Raw genomic sequence first — 21,571 nt, forward strand, 5'->3', positions numbered from 1 at the left:
GCAACTTGACTAACTCACAATAGTTCCACTAACTCACATGGGAACTTGTGGCATTAGATACGGGACATAACCCCTATTCATACATTATGTTTTACACGTGTTCTGATGTCTGGACACACATGGTGTAGCTGCTGCTGCTGTGAATTACTGTACCTGCATTTATTTTAAAAGTAAATCTGGGAACAGGCCCCTGAAATGCAGAATACAGAGCGGTGGACTGATGTCCCTGCATTCAACGTAACATGTGAACAATTGTGCCTGCAACGAGACAGATCTGTTGGTGTGAATGCTGTACGCAGACTTTTCATGCATTGGACATAATGTCCAATGAGTGCAAGTGCCATGCGTTCTACGGTGTTCTGAATCATTTGCTGTTGAGACTCATATTCACAAGTCTGAGAGGTATTTCTTAGACTGTAGAACTTCAGACTATAGGTGTGGAGGGGTGGGAGGGTAGGGATTAATGTTCCCTGATGTAAGACAGATTCCTACATATATAACAAATTTGGACAGATTAGAGAGGAGAGCTGGTCTTGTGGTAGCAAGCATGACTTGTCCCCTTAGCTAAGCAGGGTCTGCCCTGGTTACATTTGAAGGGGAGACTACATGTGAGCACTGTAAGATATTCCCCTTAGAGGATGGAACCACTCTGGGAACAGCAGAAGGTTCCAAGTTCCCTCCCTGGCATCTCCAAGATAGGGCTGAGTGGGACTCCTTCCTGCAACCTTGGAGAAGGCACTGCCAATCTGTGTAGACAATACTGAGCTCGATGGACCAATGGTCTGGAACTCAGTATATGGCAGTTTCCTATGTGTGCTTGCAGGGTCCACTTTATTTTTTACTAGATCCTTGAGTTCCACTATCCAGAGCTAGATGCATAATGGAGGCTCAAGGTGGAATCAGTTACCACTGCACCCTGTGATCCATACACTGAAATAGCTTGCACAGTTATTTAGTCCACCACAATACAAATCTCTAGGCAGTTTGTGTAAAATTAAAACAACCAACAATTTAAACATATCAATGTGGTTTGTTTTTTTAATTACATGTACACGTACTAATCTATATGTGAGCTACTACTGGATTCTAACAGCCTATTTTAGTAAAGGAGATACCTTTTGTTGCTATTGGGTTTCTAAAAAATAATAATCTGAAGCCTTTTCTCGTCTACTGCAAATCATCCAGTGATATGATATACCTGTAGATCCCAATCTTGATTCTGTCCACTGCAATGGAGAGAACATTATTGCTGAACTTAAGTGGTTGAAGAAGTTGATAACATCAAACTGAGTGGAACTTATTTTGAATGCTCTGTAGAGCTGCCCAGAGAACATTTGTTTCTGGGTGCCTATATAAGTAAAATTGATGATGATAGTTGATAAAGATGACTGCAGAATCTTAGACACTTCATGGGAATTCTCTCTCTTATATCTTAGGTGGAAATCCATGAATATCTTGTGAAACCTTCCTTTGACCCAAACCTGACTGAGCTGAGGGAGAAGATGGATAAACTAGAGGAAAAAATGCAAGCCGTGTTAAAGATTGCAGCCAAGGAGCTAAGTATGTTGGGATAAAACTCTCTCCCCCCCCCCCCCAAGTTGCTTCTAATTGATGTGTAAGAATCAGATTATTATTTCTTTAAAGAACTGATCATCAGAAGCTCGTCAGATGTTCCTCAGGAATGGTGGATGGGCTTCACTGAAAGACAACTTTGCCCTTGATGTGTAGTTGCAGGGTAGGCCTGGTTATATTCTAGGGCAGGGGTGGGCAAACTTGACCCCCCAGCTGTTGTTGAATTACAACTCCCATCATTGCCAGCCACAATCAATTGGGGGAGAGGTAATTCAGCAATGATGAGAGTGGTAGTTCAACAACAGCTGGAGGGCCAAGTTTGCCCACCCCACTCTAGAGTCTGCTCACACTTCAGATGATGCTCAGCAGACCTGGCCAGCGCCTTGCCTGTACTCGCTGTACTGCAGAACATTCTCAGAAATTCTTTGTGGTGTACAAGAGTTCCTTGGGTGATGAGGAACAGATTCCCCGAGAAACAGAAGTTTTGGAAACTGTTGTGTTACTCTAAGGCTGCCCACAACATGATATTTTAGTGCCTCTCTCCTTCTCCCATCCTTGACTAGGGATGGCCAGTGGTTGGCTCATGGGCCACATTTGGCTCTTAGCAGTTCCACCAAGCTTTAATCAAGATGTAAATATTTCCAAAAGTTATAAAAGGAGAGATGTTCCTTGTTTATATATTGTAAAAACTACCAAGAATTTTGTGACACCTTCAATTGTAGTTTACCAAGCTTACATTCTGTTCATCTTTGGCTTAAGCTAAACTAGAGACTTCTCTCTCGCTTGATATTAGATTAGTATAACAGATTTAGGAAGATGGTGTTTTAGCCAGCATCTCCCCGTAGGGCTAGGAAAGACTCCTGCCTGAAACCTTGGAGAGCTGCTGCCAGTAGACAATAGTGAGTTAGATGGACTAATGGTCTGACTCAGTATAAAGCAGCTTCCTATATTCCTGTGAATGATTGCAGTGCTTGTCTAGTATGTATTCTAGCTTTGTGCAGAACTTTCACAGATTGTTCCTTTTGAGTTTTCATGGTATTTCGATCTGCTGTGCTCAGTTTTTTTTACAATTGCGAATATAAATATAATATTTATATTCACACGTGTGCCTGCCTGCCTCCCAACTGAGAAGAATACTTTATGCATCTGACAAAGCAGGAGTCCACAAAAGTGTATGTCTCAATTATTGTTAGTCCACTGCAGCAAAGGCACCAGAGAGTCTTAAAGCATCTAAAATGCCTGGCTACCTCTCTGGAACGTGTCCCTATGTTGTAGCTCTCTTTGGGATTTGGGTAATGCTTAAACTGTGCCGGAGCGTAGAAATATTCCACAACTGTAAAGGCTTTACTGCCAGATGGATCTGTTTTTTTTATTATGGAGCCTGCAAGGGGATCAGTTCAAATGGCAAAATTCACTTCTGCTCCCAGTGGAAAATAAATAGTCCCTGGAGAACACACAAGCTGGCAGTCTCTCAAGCCCATAGAAAGCTTGTTCAATATTGAGGTGGGAAAAGGAGGGCAGGGGAAGATGCTTGAAGAGTTGCTATGCTTTCAGCTTGCCCTGAAGGGTCCATATTGCATATTGAAAGAGAGACATTTGTTTTATTTGGAAACGTTTATCCCAGGCAGAAGTTCTCAAGGAGGGTTAATTAATTAAAATGCTGTATTTGCCTGAAACTTAATGACTAGGTTGTTTGTTTGTTTTTCATTGTATATTTTATTTAGTACATTTGCACGTAATAGCACAGCAGAGCAGGAGGCTGTTGGTTTGAATCCCTGCTGGTGTGTTTCCCAGAATATGGGAAACGTCTATATCGGGTGGCAGCGATATAGGAAGGAGCTGAAAGGCATCATCATCTCGTACTACGTGGGAGATGGCAGTGGTAAACCCCTCCTGTATTCTCCCCAGAAAACCACATGGTTCTGTGGTGGCCAGGAGTCAACACCCACTCGACCGCACAACCTTTCCTTTTATATACCGCCCCATACAAAAAAGTCCCTGGGCGGCTCACACTATAAAACCATTAAAACATTTTAACATAATTAAAACAATTTAAAATACAATAAAAACTCTCTTAAACTGAAGCTTACTAAAAGCCTGACTAAACAGGTATATTCTTAGGTCCTTCAGGTTCTTTGATAGAAATCTGGGGATCATCTTAAATTCAGAGTCATTTTCTTTCCGGGTAAAAACAGCAATTCATATAAACAATCAAACAATAATGGCTTGCATGCCGTGCAGCATGCCGGTGCTCCACATGCGCTGCTTCCGAGGCACACTGCAGCCTGTCCTGCTTGTAATAGTGGGGCCTCCTAAAGAGTGCATCACTGCACAGAGCCATAAGTAGTGTGCCTGGGCTGCAGAGTGCCTTGGAAGCGGCGTGGGCGCCTCGCCCTTGGATTGGCAGCTTGTTGTGCAGTATGTAAGCCAGTATTGGGTTGCATCCTAACCTTTTGCAGAGTGCTGCTCTGTGATTCAGAAGCTGCTGCTGCACTTGTGGAAGGTGCCTTGTGCTTACACGGGCAGTCCTTTTATGAGCAGAGAGTGAGAATAAGTGAGACTCTCTTTCCGCAGGTTGAAGGAGCTTCTGGTGATGGAGCAGCACTCTGCAAAGTGTTAGGATTTAGTCCACTAAAAATTAGAGTAGAAAACGAAACAGCCAATCAGAAACAAGAGCAACCCAAAATATCGGGGGGGGGGAGGCAAACCGAATGTTTACTGGGGATAAAGGTAAAGGGTTTTATTCAGTTCAAAGCCACACTGGCCCCTGAGGTAAGAGTCTTGCATTCTCTCGTGCCACAGTTGAAAAGGGCATCTCGTACATCCTGCCAACCGTGTCTTAGGATAAGGTGGGACTCCTCACCAGAACAGCCTCACTAGATCTTAACAGCTGGGCAGATCCCTCTGGGGAGAGGTGGTCTGTTAGCTGTCATGGTCCTAAGCCATGCAGGGCTTTCAAGGTGAGAACCAGCACTTTGAACTGCACCTGGAAACAGACTAGTTACCAGTGGTGTCATCACCACAGTGGTGCAGCCTGTGTTGAGTTAAGCTCTGTAATAGCCACATTGATTCAGCCTAGGTGAATAATGTTCATATTGGAGTGTCTCTTTCCCCATTGCTGCTGGATAATGTTAAGGTTGTGTGGAATTAGCTTTTTTAGAAATATATCTCTTGTGCAAGGAAAACCACAGCTCAAAACCCCTTTCATCTAGCCAGGGAGGTATTAGGCCTTGTTCCAGGCCCTGTGACTGTGAGTTAACTTCTCAGCAGGTGGCTGCTACACTGTCAAGCAGCAGAACCCAGCCAAGAGGGAGATTTGAGTCACTGAGTGGGGATAATGAAAATGTGATTTGTGTGTTTATAACACTACAGTTGGTCGTGCATTTCATGTCCCCATTGTTTCCTGTGGTACAGGCTTGGAAGCTGGCAAGAACATCAAGCTGGAGTGCAATGCACAGTTTGGACACTTTTTCCGAATTACCTACAGGGAGGAGAGGTCCCTGCGGAACAACTTGAAATACACTATCCTGGATACCCAGAAGAATGGAGTGAAGTTCTCCAACAGGTACACAAAACAAAATGCAGCCATGGGTTTTGTTCCTGCCTTCACCTCAACTTGCCACTTGTCAGTGAAGTATTCTTCAGTGTGTGCTTCTCTCTGTGTGCTTCCTGGGAAATCAAAGGAGAGCTTAGCAAGGTTATGGCTGTTTGCAAATGTCTTTGTTGTTTCTCCTGTACAGTCAGTTAAAAGAGCTAAACGAAAAATACATCAAGTTCAAAGAAGAATACGAGGAAGGGCAGGATGCCATTGCCAAAGAAATAATCAACATTGCATCAGGTAAGGAAGACTGTGTTAAAACTTGAGCTCTCCAAATGTGTTCAGAGAACAATAAAGCAGTTTTAATTGTCTCATTGTCACACATCAATGTGTGGGGAGGGGTGCGAGCGAACAGTTGGCTCTTGTTCCCTTACCTGAATATTGAAATGCAACCCACTTCACAGGATTGCAATGTTAAGGTTTGAAAGCACTGTCCAGATTCAGGCTGTGGTCATATGCCTACTTCCTTGCAAGTAAACTCCATTACAATTGGTGGGATTTGCTTTCAAAAAAACGTAGTCTGGAACAGGCTGCAAACACACTTCACAGCAGAACACAGTGCTACAAGCAGTCCTAGTAGAAGCTTGGGGTGGGGTGGGGAAATTCATGGAAGATTTTACTCGTTAAATTCCTGCCTTCCATCAACCATGCATGCAGAAATTGTACTGTATAAGAATAAGAGGAGCCCTGTTGGATCAGGCCCAAGCCTAGGCCAGCATCCCATTTGCCACAATATCTCTCTAGATGCTTCTTGGAAACAACTAAGAGATGAAGGCATACCCTTTGTCTTGCTGTTGCAACTGGTAGTCAGAGACATCCATCAAGACTAGTATCCAATTGATAGACTTGTCCTCTATGAATTTGTCTAATTCCCACTTAAAGCCATTTAAACTGGTGACCATCCTGTGGCAGAGAATTGCACTGAATAAATATGTGCTGTATAAGAATGCTTCATAATGTTGAGATTCACTTGCAAAACCAAACTGTTTTCTCCCAAAACTTACACAGCACTTAGTCTTAGTTCTATACATAATAATTGTTTTGGCCGCAGAAGATAGTCCAAATGCCTCTGAGGAAAGAGAGGGCACACCAGAAAACTAGCCTTCTCATCCCTTTTGTGGTTCAGGAAATAACTCCTTCCGGTCTGTCCCTACGCCCTTTGTCTATGAACATTCCATAACATTACAGGGTAGCAATTCAGCCAGTGGTGGAGGGCAGGATCTCATTTTTAGAAACAGAAGCTAATTTTATTATTTATTTATTCAATTTCTATACCGCCCTTCTCAAAAATGGCTCAGGGCGGTTTAATTCTCTCTCGGCTCTGACCTTCAGGCTTTTGTGACATCACAGCAGCGCAGCCAACTGCTGAAAAGTGCTTAAGATTAACGGATTACCAGCCTGTGTTTATACCAGATTCTGTTAATTTTTTTCGTGTGCCATTTTTGTCATAAATGTTTATCAGTTTGGCCAAAATACATTCTGTGCTTTTTAATGCGACAATTCACAAATTACATCGCATCTTTACAACCATAAGTGTCCTAAAACAGAGCCCACACAGGAAGCCTGTGTCCATAAATAAAATATGGATTTAAGTACCTTTAGTCCAAAATTATCTTCTATTAGCTTGCCTTTCAGGTATAGCAGTGTGTGTTATAAGCTCTTCTCTGCATGGCAGGGAACTGATGAGTAGGCAACATAAGCATGAGTAAGACAGTGATACAAACAAATGAGAAGGGTTTCTGGCTTTCTTTTGCATATGCTCTTCCAGATTGCATAAGGGCCCAGGTCTAATGGCTGCCTAAACACTTAGGCACAGTGGAACATGGTGTTCCAAACAGTGAGCCTGTTTGAATATGTGTCAGATTGGACTTGGTGGCAAGCACAGTCCAGAGAGCAGCTGCTTTGAATGAAACAGAAGTGCTGCTTTAGTCTGCCTGCCTTCTGTGTTTCCTTAAATGCATCATGGTATTCCACATGCCTTTGAGAAAGGGCTGTTGACATGTTCTTCAGTTCTTTAAAAACCGGTTTAGGAATGCATTCACACCACCAGTGGGTCTCCTCTTCCCCTTTCGCCGGATGCTTGGATCAAGTGGAACTAGGGAGGCTCTGAAGGGAGCCAATTCATGATGGTCTCTGCAGTCATAGCTTGTTCTACAAGTGTTGGATTCCTTCAGGCAACCTACTTCCACTTGATTTCAGTCGTATGGTGAGTGCAGAAATCGACAGGTGACAGGTGGTGTGAATGATTATACTGGCTCTTGCTTTTAAATACTTATAAATTGCCACTTTCCTGGTTACGTGTGGTGAGAGAGATTATTCTCCAAGAAACCAGGCAGGGAAGCCTCCAATAGAGGATTCTCTCCCCCCCCCCCCGCCCCCCCATTATCTTTTATTAGCCACTCTTCAGCAGAAGCTGTCAGAGTAGTATGCAATAGAAAATAGAATTAAAAATATAAGCAGTGAAATACATTAAATATAAGAAGCAAAATACAGAGCAGATGAAATTCCAGCGTAAAGTCACGTGTTCTAAAGGACCTGGGCAAAGGATGTTTCCCCCTGGCACTGACAAGGATACAGGAAGGCTGTAGTGAGTCTTCTGTTGGTACAGCATTTAGGTTTAGGAGGTGTTAACCTTTTGGTCCTTTGTTTTAGATTCATGCTTCCAGAAGATTTTGAGTTGAAGGGGGAAGTGCACTAGTAAGTTAGCTAGGGTCTACGAGACCCCATAGGAATCAGCACGGGGGATCACTGTATCCCACATGATGAAACTCTTCTCATGATCCATGAGAAGAGATTCTGTCAGGTCTGCGGGGAGAGCGGGCTTAGTCACATGAGCAACAAAATGAGGTTAACAGAGCGCTCGCTCCTTTAACCTCATTTAACGGGAGGGTGTTTTAGGCGGGCTAGCCGCCTTGGGAGCACCAGGCTTACCTGCGAGCCCGATGGTTTCCACAATCAACAGAAAGTGGGCTAAGCTCCCTTAGCCTGCTTTCCGTTGATCATGGGAATAGCCTCTATCTCTGTATACTTTATCACCTGTACTGTAAACAAGTGTGCATGTACACGCACACACACACAACACATCAGAATAATCAGTACTTCTTGATTGTTGTTAAAACCAGCTTAGTTGTCATCTATTTGACCTTTACACATTTATTATAACTAGTGGGGCCAGGCGCAGAGCATCTGCGTCCCTAGTTGGGCCCAGCCGTTTTCTCCTGCTCGCGATCGGAGGCCCGGTCTACCCGGCCTTTTCCCGGCGGGTAGACCGGGCCTCCGGCGATCGGTGTCCTTTGCGGTGCGCGTGCGCAAAGCGCCTTCAGTATGCAGCAGGCCTTCCTAGCGAGAGGAGCTCTGTCCGGTAGCTCCTCTCGTTTTTTACTAAAGCATCGGGTGAGGACTCGGGCGGGCGGGCGGGCAGCTGGGAGGGAGGGCTGGCGGGCGACGGTGGCGGCAGGGGTATTGGTAGTTTTGGGGGTAAATCTGTTCGCGGCGGGGGGGGGGGGCGGCTGGTTTCCAGCGCCCCGTTAGTCTGTTAAATACGGGCGCTGGAGGTGGCAAAGAGGCGGGAGGGGTAAGCAAGCCCTCCCGCCCTTAAAGCAATGCCCTCCACCCGGACCCGAACCAGCAAGGGCCGAACCGGTCCGGCAGTTCGGCCATTCTTTAGAATGGCCGCCGGACTGGTTCGGACTCACCCTTAGCTATAGGAGGGTTTTTTTTTAGCTGTGGGGGTGAATGTTCAAGCCACACTTGTGAAAGTACCCTAAATTACGTAGCTTAATACCTAGTGTTCATGAAGTGGCTTTGATGCACCGTTTGGTGTCCTCCATTACTGTGGTTGCTGTCCTGATACAGAAAGTGTCTTGTCTGCCTTAGCGTGGAATGTGGATTGGGGACTTCATTGTTTGCAGTGGCACAGATAAAAATCCCCAATCCTGCAGGGTGTGATTGACACTGCAGGCGGACAGCTTGCAATGGGAAGGAACTTGAGTTGGTCTTTGTACAATAATCCTTTGGTGTTAAATCAAGCGTGAGAGAGATGCAGGTAGTTTAGTCAGCACTGAAACAATTTCACTGAGGACAGCTCTGATGAAAAAAACCCCCCACCGCATTTTTAATCTTTTTAGTGAATGAACAAATGGATTGTATCAATTCATCTTTTTCACTCTTCATTTGTGGTGGCTTTGATGTGCGTTTAGGCTGGAGAATTGTCTTGGTTTCTGTGACAGGATTTTTTGGGGGGTGTGGGGGGCTGTTGAGGAGTGTACTTAATGCTTTACAGCAGGACTGCTCAACTTCGGCCCTCTTGCAGATGTTGGCCTACAATTCCCATAATCCTTGGCTATTGGCCATTGTGGCTGGGGATTATGGGAGCTGTAGTCCAAAGACAGCTGGGGGGGCCTAAGTTCTTCAGGCCTGCTTTACAGATATAAAGCATAACATAAGCAAAAGGCAGATCTTTGCTATGCAAAACTTACCGTCAACATTTCAAAAGTGGGGGAGATGCCAAAGGGAGAGGAAAGAAAAAAGTTAACAAGGGATAAATGTAAGCAATGCGGTTACACATACTTCGTTTCACTAAGGGACGAAGGCTAAAGAAACCAAATCACCTGACTTCCTGTTTGCATGTTGCAATACCCAAGAGAGCTGGTCTTGTGGTAGCAAGCATGACTTGTCCCCTTAAGCTAAGCAGGGTCTGCCCTGGTTGCATACGAAAGGGAGTCTAGAAGTGTGAGCGCTGTAAAATATTCCCCTCGGGATGGAGCTGCTCTGGGAAGAGCATCTAGGCTTCAAGTTCCTTCCCTGGCATCTCCAAGATAGGGCTGAGAGAGATTCCTGCCTGCAACCTTGGAGAAGCTGCTGCCAGTCTGTATAGACAATACTGAGCGAGATGGACCAATGGTCTGACTCAGTATATGGCAGCTTCCTATGTTCCATTCAAGTAGACAACTCATGTGAGCTATTTAATCTAGTAGTTAATATGAATTGCTGCAAATATGTGCATTTTCTGCAGCAGCGATTGGCCCTTTACTTTTGTTTTCCTTTCGAATACTTGAAACTGTTGCTAGATATTTCAGCAGCACTGCTCTGTGTAAATCCTGTCACTGGGTGCCTAAATAATGCAAGATTAGTTGCGGTTTTTGTCTGCCCTTCCTTGAAGGAGCTCAGGGGCATTGTTCCCAATTCTCCAACCTCTTTCTCACAGCAACACTTTGAAGCAGGTTAGGCTGACTATGTATATGGTGCATGATCCACCTGTTAAGCCTATTGGCCGAATGGGAGCCTGTTAGCCAGACAAGACAGAGATCTGTGCTCAAATCTCCATCTCTTAAAGGCTTCGGAAGTAGGGATAAACTGGATCAGAACCGCAGTGCTTGGAGGGGGGATTAACCCTTTTCTCTTAAAACTCTGTGTGTGTGTGTGTGTGTGTGTGTGTGTGTGTGTGTGTGTGTGTGTGTACACACAACTGCCCTGGAAGTTACTGCTTGCTCTGTGAGAGATAACTTAAGTTGCTCCCCAGTGTCTACTTAAAAAAAGAAGATGATGATCTCCGTCTCATCTAGTTTGACCCAAAGCCATCCACTGCCCCACAGTCTCATGAATGAACCTGAATTTGGTTGATAGAAGAAGCAACATTGCCAAAGACAGCCATTAATGTGTTCACAGAGGGGTTGCCAAGTGCTAACACCCCAGTGAACACGCTAATGGCTGTCTTAACATTTTACTAGTTGACACCCTCCCCCCCCCGCCCCCGGCATCCTAAACATCTCCTCCCAGGGTAATATCTCAGCAATTATTTTCTCAATGGCCTTTGGCAGTGTAGAAACTGGTTTCTGAACATCTGGCGAGACTTGCTTGCAAGGTAGCTATTAGTTCTGCCTTTGTGCAATAAAATGCATGATTGGGGAGCTGTGCAAACACAAATGGGAATATTGGGAAGAAAAGATGCCACCTCTTCAAATTAAAAAAAAAAAAAAACAGTTGTAGAAGGTTTTGTGTTTTGTTTGAATAGGCCTGTCTCATCGGCTGATGGATGTATTCAGTGTTGGAAGCAGTGATGTGGAAGACAAGGTCCTTTTCCACAACTGGGATGAGATAAAAGTGGCTTAATTGGATTTTACTCTTTCCCAGTTTCTATTTAGCTGTGCAGTGAGGTGGCAATCGGATTTAGTGGGAAACCTTCCAGTGAGAATACTAAAAACTGAGAGAGTTTCCTTGCGTGTGTTTTCAGAATGAACTTTCTAACCAGTAAAATGGCATTGTACTTTCGGGCTCAGCATGTAAAGAGCAGAGTCCCAAGCACTGTAACAACATTTAAAAATGCTTAACTGGAGTCTGGTATACACTGTATTTTCCAGCGCATGGGCCCTTTTGGACAGGGAACCATCTTCTCTCTCCTTTTGCTAAGTAAACCACCTTGAGGATTTTTGAAAATATTTGAATAATAAATATTTGGCTGAGTCCAGAGTTAACTATACACAGAAGTGCTGTGTGCATCTAGGACTGTGCAATACTATTGTGAAATATTACAGTATTACTGTGAAATAATACTGTGCAATACTACTCAGTGGCTCAGTTCAGATGCAGCACCCAAGCCATGATTTGGTACAACAGGAAGCAGCCTAGAATGAGCCTCTTGCTCATGCACTCTCCTCCTCCCATGCATGCAGAGTAATTGGTTACTTCCTATATTTTGGCCCACTACTTTGCTGTTACATTGAGCCAGCTAACTTTGGTGGTTGTGCTTGTCCTGCTAAGCAGGGTTTGGTCTTGGTTTGATTGGAAAGCACAAACGCTATAGTCTGCCGGTCTGGATGGAGTTGTAAAGTATGGCTTGCTGAAAACTAGAAAGTAGCCAGTGAGTGCATGTGGGGAAGCCGCAGCATATGAGCCTGAGGTTTCGTCTCATAGCACCCAGCCACGCTTGGGCATTAACATCCTCCTGCATGTGCGGAGGCCATGTGTGTTCCGGCATCACTGTGGGGGAGCCCCATCAGTGCGTATTGAGGGTTATTATTTGGTAATTTGAGAGTAATTATTTGAGGCTATAGACACCTTACATGCAAACTGAGGCAGTTAGAATACTTTCTTTTTACTGAGATTGTAGTTATTTTTATATATATGTTTATTTTGACAAGTGGGACCTGCAACAAAATATTGCATTATATTTTTCATTCCCTAAGAAGGAGGCTCCTGTTCAGGGCTCTAGCCAGCCTGGAAGAGGAGCTTGGTTGTTCTGTTCAGGCCTTTGGCATGAAGGGAAAAGGGAAAAAGATGCCTCCATTTCCCCCCTTTTCCTTGAGGCTGTTTTCTGCTGTATTGTGTAGCCCTAGAGGGTTAGGTTTGGGGCTGGCTATCTTATTGATAGGTGGGAGGTGGTGTTCTGGAGAGCAGAGAAGGTGTCTGTCCTTTCCTACCTCCTAAAATGTCCCTGTATAGTGCAGGGAAGGGAGTTTAGCCTCATAGCATGCATCTTCCCTGCTTCCCCAGAATACATACTTTAAGTTGAGTAGGCTGCTTCCCTCTCTCTCCTCTTTCCCCTCCCATTTTCCTGTAGTCTTTTCAACTGATACTTTGACATTGTGTGTCTAACTGCTCTCAACTATAAAATTAATTGATAGATTCACGTAGTATGTCTGAATTCTGGTCCCTTTAAACCTTATCCCCACCCACTTCCTTTGGGGTGGAAATTTGTGTTGTCTATTGAGATTAATGGGGGAAACCAGAATTTTAGCAAAGCTGTGAACGGATGGCAGCAGCATGTTTCTCCCCATCCCCAACAAAAGGTAGCCGCAAAGAAGAGTTCTTCCTCTCCAGTTAAGATAAGTTACTCTAGTATCTCCATATCTCTATGTCCTCAGTGTTTCATTATGTCCTGGAAGCTTACAGGGTCACACTTTTAGCTTAAAAAAATCTTTTTATTTTTTATTTTTTGCATATCTAGATGCACACACACACCCTGTGTGTAGGGAACCACCTTTTTGTGGGGTGGTCCCATTTTCTTCATGAGTAATAGGTTGTCAATCACCTGAGCTTATTTAGTATATTGCCATGATTAAATATGCATTACATTGCCTAACAGGAAAAGTTGATCACAATTGAATTCTCAAATAAAAAGACATTTCAACTCACTATGATCTTATAGACAACTCATTGCTTTACAGAAATATATGCATTTGGTCTTGGAAGATTTAGTAAAAGAACATAATATTAGTAACCAAGATCTTTCATAATTACAGATTTTATCTTATTAGGTATTAAATATGTGTTGTGGAGTATGGCCATAGTTGCTATTCTGATAGTATATGACCCTTGACTCGGGCTTTGGCAAGCTTTCTTTGGATCTGAAAAAATGTAGGAGCCAGACAATGGAGCAAGCACAAAAGAATCCTAAGTAGATATACTAATATATTTAATCCTGAGATTGTAATAAGCATACGTATGTTTTGAATTATTATAGCAATGGTTTATATGTATAGTTATTGTGAACTAGAATTAGAGATAGGCAAGCGGGAAGTCAATATTTACTTATGTGTAGAATTAGATGAATGAATGTAATTTGAATATAAAAGCTATTGTAAAATTTAATTAAAAAAAAATAAAATGCAAAAAAAAGATTGTAATAAGCATACAATAATATATAAATTACAATGCATATAATCTTAAAGTTTAGAAACATGAAAGTGCTTAAAAAGCATGTATGGAGATGCACATAACCTCATCCGCATAACAATTCAGTAAAGTCCTTTTAAAGTAACTGACTTCAAATTTGCTAGTAATTAAGTTCTATCCCTCGAAGAAATGAAAGAGATGTTGCAATTAGTCAGAAGGGATGCTCTCAAACAATCTTGATCTGTCCACCAATCTAATGATGATGACCAAGGAAGAAAATATTGAATCACTTAGTTGTAGTCAGATGCATTTCAACCAATTCTTGGTCTTCCTCAGTGGCAATGATCCATTGGTTCCATTCTCCTTGTAAAATACCTTGCCTGATAAATGTCTGTCTCCAGATTTGTGCCAGAATGGATTTTCTGCTAGTATACTTCACAATTCTTGCAATCTACTGTTCTTTGCCAGACTATGGGCACTTGACAACATTACCGGACATTGTGGAGTGGGGGATAGATGGTCTTCTCTTTATCCTTTTAATCCTCTTTACAAGTAACATAGAACAGAAACAGGACTCCCCTAGACAAATATTTTATTGAATAACTGTATCTCTGAGCATCCCTGTCTAGGTGTCATCATTAAATTTCTAGGCCCCAGGGCTCCCTGGAGCCTAGGATTTGTCAAGCCCTGCCTTAACCAGAATTCAGGAAATGTTGCCAGTTTATGTAGTTGGGCATGTTTTAAAGGTAATAAATTACAGTCCTTCTCTCCTGCAGATGCCATTGCAAATAAGTGTGTCTGTTTCTGTCAGATATAGAAATGCAAAAATTATTCTGTTTTCTCCAATAAACAAGTATATTAACAACTGAAAATGGGGGGAGCTCATAGGAGTTGCTGGATTGATGGAGTGATGCCTTCTGGATGTCTCCAGAATGGAAAGCTGCATTGAGCCCTGTTACCTTTCCAACAGGATACAAGGAGCCTATACAGTTCCTGAACGATGTCATAGCCCAGTTAGATGCGATTGTCAGTTTTGCCCATGTGTCGAATGGGGCGCCAACGCCGTATGTTCGGCCAACGATTCTGGAAAAGGGAGAAGGGAGGATTGTGCTGAAAGGCTCAAGACACCCCTGCATTGAAGTTCAAGATGACGTTGCCTTCATCCCAAATGACGTGACCTTTGAGAAGGGCAAGCAGATGTTCCATATCATTACTGGTAAAGACTCCATTTATATGCCATGTTTATTTTGTTCCCCTTCAGTTTTTGAGTTGTGATGGTGGGGGTGGGGGGGAGGTTTGTGTCTGTGTGGGTTTTCTTTTCTTCTTTCCTTCCTTCCTTTCTTTTTTTCTTTTTGTATGAAGATGCTTTAAAAATAAATCTGTACCTAAGCCTTTAAAAAGACAGGAAAGGAGTCTAACAATGTCTTCAAATCAGTATTTGCATTTAGGTGGGTGTGGTTCGGGGTGGCAGGGAGGAGAGAAGACAAACTGTTTTCAGGCAAGCCTAATGTTTCAGTTTTCAGTTGTGAGAACTGTTTGTGGCTCACCTTGCATATCATTAAAATCACCCCCATCAGTTTGGTGAGCCAAAGGAAAGGAAGCTGTTAGCACGGAGCAGCTGTGGTTGGGTGCAAAGGCAGGTCTACCACTGAGCTACCCTTGTGCTCAAATGGGAGGGCACTGCTGAAATTGTGTGTGTTTGTGTGTGGGGTTTCACTGACACCTCTGCTGCTGTGAGTGTGAGTGAGAGAGTGGGGGGGAGAGTCCAAGGTTGATGCCCCCCCCCCAGCTCTTGTTGAACTCAACATGTGATTTGTGTTAAAAAATTTGTGTTAAAAAAAATCACTGACCAGAACCTAGAACAGAGATGGGAAAACTTGGCCCTCCAGCCCTACAACTCACATCATCCCCAGCCACAATAAATAAATAAATTGTGGCTTGCGGTCCAGGTTTGCCCAGTCCAATCCTAGAAGAAGATGGAATAGTGTTGCAGTCAAAACTGCCTGGCACCATTAGGTTTGCATTAGATGTTTGCAATCATTAGGTTTGCACTGAATGTTGGAATAATTTGTGTGTTAAAAAAAAATAAATTGGAGGCATACTCAAGTTAATCACTATTTCAAAACATTTCCCTTTAGAATAATTGCAGAAGGTTGCCAACTAACTGTTCCATGAAAGCAAAGAATTGGTTGAAATGCTTGTTCAGAGAGGAGCCGGATAGTTTTCTTCTTCTAGAATGCCAAGCAATGAGTGTATTTTTAGGTTGCTGAAAAGACCTTCAAGCTAAGAAACGTGCACTGCTTAACTCCTTGGGAATGTTTGCTCTGCAGGACCAAACATGGGAGGGAAATCGACCTACATCCGCCAGACGGGGGTGATCGTGCTTATGGCTCAGATTGGGTGCTTTGTGCCATGTGAGTCTGCAGAGGTGACTGTTGTCGATTGTATCCTGGCTCGAGTTGGAGCTGGTGACAGTCAACTGAAAGGTGTCTCTACTTTCATGGCAGAAATGTTGGAAACTTCCTCCATCCTTAGGTAAGAGCTCTGTTGGGTTTGGGGTTGTGTGTGTGTGCGCGACACCTGCGCATGTGAGGAGGTGGTGTGGAATATGTGCCATAGCTCATAGGCTTAAGCCCAGTTTACTTGCTAGCGTTGCACTCAGGTGGCTGCAAGTTCAAATCTACCCTTCTTCTTTCCTGGCAGAGGGAAGCTGGAGTTGCATTTTGGACCAGTGTGATGTAGTGGTTAGAGCAATGGATTAGAAATATGGAGACCTGGGTTCAAGGCCCTATTCAGCCATGAAGCTCTCTGGGTGACTTTGGGCCTGCCTGCCCCTCCCTCACAGTGGTTATGAGGGTATGAGGACAGATATGTGAGAACCATGTGCACTGTCCTGAGCTCCTTGAGGAATTAAAAAAATGTAATAAATATTCTTGCGGATTAATGAGTTCTGTAGTGCCCCAATCTATTGTGCATGTAGGATAGATAATCTTTAGCACTTCCCTCTGATCTGCCTTGTGCAGTGCTAGCACTACTCTGAACTGGGTGGTGGTTCTATCCAAATGAAATTCCTGCTATAGGAACTTATTTACTCTTTTCAAAATAGGCATAGGCCCCAAGTACATCTTCACGCTTCCCTGTTCTCTCGCTGGTTTTCAGAACCTGTATTTCCCACAATTCGACCTGCTGTCTGCCATGCTTTGCCCAAATAAACCAACCCATGAACGGAGACCCTGCTTTAATATTTTTCCCTTCATCCACACAACGGGCCTAAGCAGTAGGAGAAGCATGAAGATGGGAAGGAGCTATAACTTCCTGGTGGAGTACATGCTTTGCATACAGGGGGTCCCAGATTCAATCCTTGCTTTCTCCAGGAAGGACTGGTGAAACAGCCCTGTCTGGGACCCTGGTGTGTGTCTGTGTGTGGTCTCTGTAGACCAGTGATTCTCAAACTTGGGTCCTCAGGTGTTATTGGACTTCAGCTCCCATAATCCTCAAGCAAAGGCCACTGAGGCTGGGGATTATGGGAGTTGAAGTCCAATAACACCTGAGGACCCAAGTTTGAGAATCCCTGCTGTAGACCATCCAGGAACATAGGAAGCTGTAACCATTGATTACCCGCTGTGACGTGTTTAATGAATTATTTGTGGAGAAAATCTCTTATTTGGGCCGACTTAGAGTCCGTCTCCACAGTTATTTCAGTGTCTGATGTGGATGTGTCCAGCGACTCCTCTTGTGTGGTTAGGTTGGATCAGTTCCAGTTTGTGACTCATAAGGATGTGGATGAGCTGCTTTGAACGGTGCAGCCTACCACCTGTCCCCTTGACCCTTGCCCGGCATGGCTTATACTATTTGGCAGGGGGGTTGTTGTAGAAGGCCTGGTAGAGATTATAAATGCTGCTCTGAGGGAGGGCAGGATGCCTTCTTGTCTTTTAGACAAGGTAATTATTAGACCACTTCTGAAGCAGCTTGCCTTGGATCTTTCAGAGTTGAGCAACTACTGGCCTGTCTCCAACCTCCTGTGGCTTGGCAAGGTAATTGAGAAGGTGGTGGCCTCCCAGCTCCAGAGCTTTGGAGGAAACTGATGATCTAGACCAGGGCTGCACAACTCAAATGCCCTAGTGGGCCGGAATCATCCACAACTTGGTGTGTAGGGGCCGAGGTCGAATTTTTAGCACATTATTACCTTAAAATTAAAAATATTATTAGTTACTTGTGGATCTATAACCCCTGTCAATGGATCCATAGTTTTAACCAAGGATAGTGGCCAGAGAATAGGTCCTGTCCCTGCTCAATCAGTGGGGCCCCTAGAGTGCATGCCAGCCCCAAACAAATGCCTAGTCCTCCCCTCTCCCTAAATTGTTGTTGCTTTCAGGCTGCAATGCTAGGCATGCTTATATGGGAGTAAGCCTCACTGGGCACACCAATGGAGCATATTTCTGAGGAAGCATGCACAGGATGGTGCTATAGGCAGTTTTCCGCTCCTGTGTTGCTGCAGGATACCTGGGGGCATGTAAAATAGACCCTGCGGGCTGAATCTGGCCCCCAGGCCTTATGTTGTGCAGGTCTGATCTAGACCCATTTCAGACTGGCTTTCGGGTGGGCTGTGGGGTGGAGACTGCCTTGGTCGGCCTGATGGATGGATGATCTCCAATTGGGAATTGACAGAGGAAGTGTGATTCTGTTGGTCCTTTTGGACCTCTTGGTGGCTTTTGATACTATTGATCATAGTATCCTTCTGGAGCGTCTGAAGGGGTTGGGGGTGGGAGGAACTGCTTTTCAGTGGTTCCACTCTTATCTCTCGGGCAGATTCCAGATGGTGTGTCTCAGGGACTGTTGTTCTTCAAAAACTGAACTTCAGTATGGTGTCCTTTAGGGCTCCATATTGTCTCCGATGTTGTTTAACATCTACATGAAACCACTGGGAGAGATCATCAGGAGATTTGGTACAGGGTGCTATCAGTATGCTGATGACACCCAAATCTATTTTTCCATGTCAGCATCATTGGGAGAGGGCATAATCTCCCTAAATACCTGTGTGGAGGTGGTGATGGGCTGGATGAAGGATAACAAACTGAGACAGAATCCAGATAAGGAGGTATTCATTGTGCGGGGTCGAAACTCAGGAGATGAGTTTGATCTGCCTGTTCTGGATGGGGTCACATTTCCCCAGAAGGAACAGGTTTGGAGTCTGGGGGTGCTTCTGAATCCAAGCCTCTCCCTGGTGTCCCAGATTGAGGCAGTTTCCAGAAATGCCTTCTGTCACCTTTGGCTTATGTGCCAGTTGTGTCTATTTCTTGAGCTAAACAGCCTCAGTACATCTGCTGGTAACCTCTAAGATGGATTATTGCAATGCGCTCTATGTAGGGTTGCCTTTGTATGTAGTCCAGAAACTACAGTTGGTCCAGAATGTGACAGGCAGGTTGGTCTCTGGATCATATCGGAGAGACCATATTACTCCTGTATTGAAAAAACTATACTGGCTGCCAGTATGTTTCTGGGGAAAATACAAGTTGCGGGTTATAACCTATAAAGCCCTAAACAACTTGGGCACTGGGTATTTAAGAGAACATCTTCTTCGTTATGAACCCCACCGCCCATTGAAATAATCAGGAGAGGTCCATCTGCAGTTGCCACAGGTTCGTCTGGTGGCTACTCAGGGATGGGCCTTCTCTGCTGCTGCCCCAAAGCGTTAGAATCTGCTCCATGCTGAAATTAGGACCTCCCCCTTATCAAAGGGTACAATTCATGCTTGCTACCACAAGTCCAGCAGTCCTCCATAGTCCAACCCCCTATTATTACAGTTACATAATCTAGATTTGGAGCATGCCCAATGGATGGCTGTCCAGCCTCTGCCTGGAGGGAGAGCCTCGATCTAGTCCTGCCCTCTTCTGCGTGCTAATCTTTCAGGTATTTGAAGAGTGTGATCATGTCCCTCAACCTTCTCTTCTCCAGAATAAACACACCCAGTCCCTTCAACCTTTCCTCAGAGGGTTCCTTTTCCATAGTCCCCTTCACCATCTTGGTTCCCCTTCTTTTAATGCATTCCAAATTTGTGTACATCTTGCTTGAAGTGTTGTGCTCAGAACTGGAGATGGTAATCCAGAAGACGTTTGGTTAGTGCAGAACAAAGTGGAACTATTATTTCTTATGACCTGGCAGCTGCTGCTACTCAGTGTAAAGAATATTGAGTTAAAGTGTCTAACCCAGTATCTGGCAACTTCATATATGTTCATATACAAGACAGTATTTCCAGGGCTGTGTGTACTCTGTACAAGAGAGAAGTCCATACAAAGAATATCTAAGTACTGCAGTCTGATTATTTTGCATAATTTTGCTTCTGCTAGCCAGATACCCTGACAACAAGCTAATCACGGCACAGAAGCTTCCAGCTCCCCCTGGGCATTACTCCCCCACCCCAACTTCTGAGACCTCAGCAAGCTGAATGAAAGCTGAGGTTCTCAAATGCGGAACTCTCTGCCCAATATACAATGTTGTGTTTGTGTGGTGTTGCAGAATGCATGGCGCTTCAGAGACAGGAGATTGCTGCTGAGGCAGAATCTGTCCAAGGCCACACTAGGAGTATTTGGTTGCATAGATATTTGAACCCAACCTTTCTCACTCCAAATCTAACACATACATCAAACAATGCTAACTTTTGTGTTTGCATTCATTCATTCAGTTTCTATACCGCCTTTCCAAAAATGGCTCAGGGTGGTTTACACAGAGACATAATAAATAAATAAATTGGATCCCTGTCCCCAAAGGGCTCACAGTCTAAAAAGAAATACAAGATAGACCCCAGCAACAGTCACTGGAGGTACTGTGCTGGGGGTGGATAGGACCAGTTACTTTCCCCCTGCTAAATAAAGAGAACCACCACGTTATAAGGTGCTTCTTTGCCAAGTTAGCAGGGATTTCCTCTACCTGTGTGCATATATACCTGCCAACTGAGAATAACGCTTGCATTGGATGAAATTTTCTTTGGCCCATGAAAGCTTAGGCCATAGTGACTCATTTAGCCTTCAGTTTTACAGAACTTTTGGGCCTTGTTTAGATATTAATGATGCCCTAGCCGACCCGCACAGAGCATCTGTGTGCTCACTGGGGCCAGCTGTTTCCCCTCCTCCTGCCCCACTCTCTCTTGCCCCACTCTCTCTTGCCCCCTGCCCCCCTCTCTCTTGCCCTCCCTCCCCTTCCATTCCCCTCCTCCCTGCCCTGCACTCCCACCCGCACTGAGCAACTTCTGGGCCTACCTCACCGCTGCCACAACCAGGTCCTCCTTACCGGGCGGCGGAGGGCCAAAAAGGGCCCCACTGCTGCCATTCCTCCTCCCGAGCGGCGAACTGGAAAGTTCCGCTGCCCATTTCCCTCCCACTCCAGGCTGCCTCACTCGCTTCACCACCCCCTTGCCCTCTTGTTGGCGCCTCCTCTCCCCTTGCCTGGGCCTGGCCGTCCTGCCTCTGCCTCCTACTCCAGGCAGCCAGGCTGGGCCGCCGCTACTTCCTCCTCCTTACCCGAGATGGCCTGGCCCAGGCAAGGGGAGAGGAGGCGCGGCCAGGCTGTCCTGCTGCCTCCCAGCGGCCAGCCGAGGCCGCTGCCTCAGGCCGTCTTGTGGCCCACCACCGCCATTTTCTCTTGCCCACAATTCTCGCCCAAGGCTGGGAACTCTTGCAATGTGTCACGAGAGTTCCGCCGCCAAATCCAGGACACGCATGCTGGCTAAGAGAATTAAATATATAGATAGTTGCAGGCACAAGCCTCATGTTCCCGTTGTCTCTCCACTCC

The 21,571-nt window shown here is 44.8% G+C and overlaps 1 protein-coding gene across 4 annotated transcripts in view; it reads left to right on the forward strand.

Moving 5' to 3' along the window:
• MSH2 (mutS homolog 2) overlaps positions 1–21,571 on the forward strand; it is an 88,375-nt gene that overhangs the window by 60,592 nt on the left and 6,212 nt on the right. For all 4 annotated transcript variants that reach the window (XM_053243687.1, XM_053243696.1, XM_053243677.1 and 1 more), the window contains 5 exons: positions 1,437–1,560; positions 4,987–5,137; positions 5,313–5,410; positions 14,754–14,999; positions 16,114–16,318. In XM_053243687.1, the coding sequence (XP_053099662.1) occupies positions 1,437–1,560; positions 4,987–5,137; positions 5,313–5,410; positions 14,754–14,999; positions 16,114–16,318 (824 nt within the window). The remainder of the gene's footprint in view (positions 1–1,436; positions 1,561–4,986; positions 5,138–5,312; positions 5,411–14,753; positions 15,000–16,113; positions 16,319–21,571) is intronic.

The sequence above is a fragment of the Hemicordylus capensis genome, chromosome 1, assembly GCF_027244095.1.
Source record: "Hemicordylus capensis ecotype Gifberg chromosome 1, rHemCap1.1.pri, whole genome shotgun sequence".
NCBI lineage: Eukaryota > Metazoa > Chordata > Lepidosauria > Squamata > Cordylidae > Hemicordylus > Hemicordylus capensis.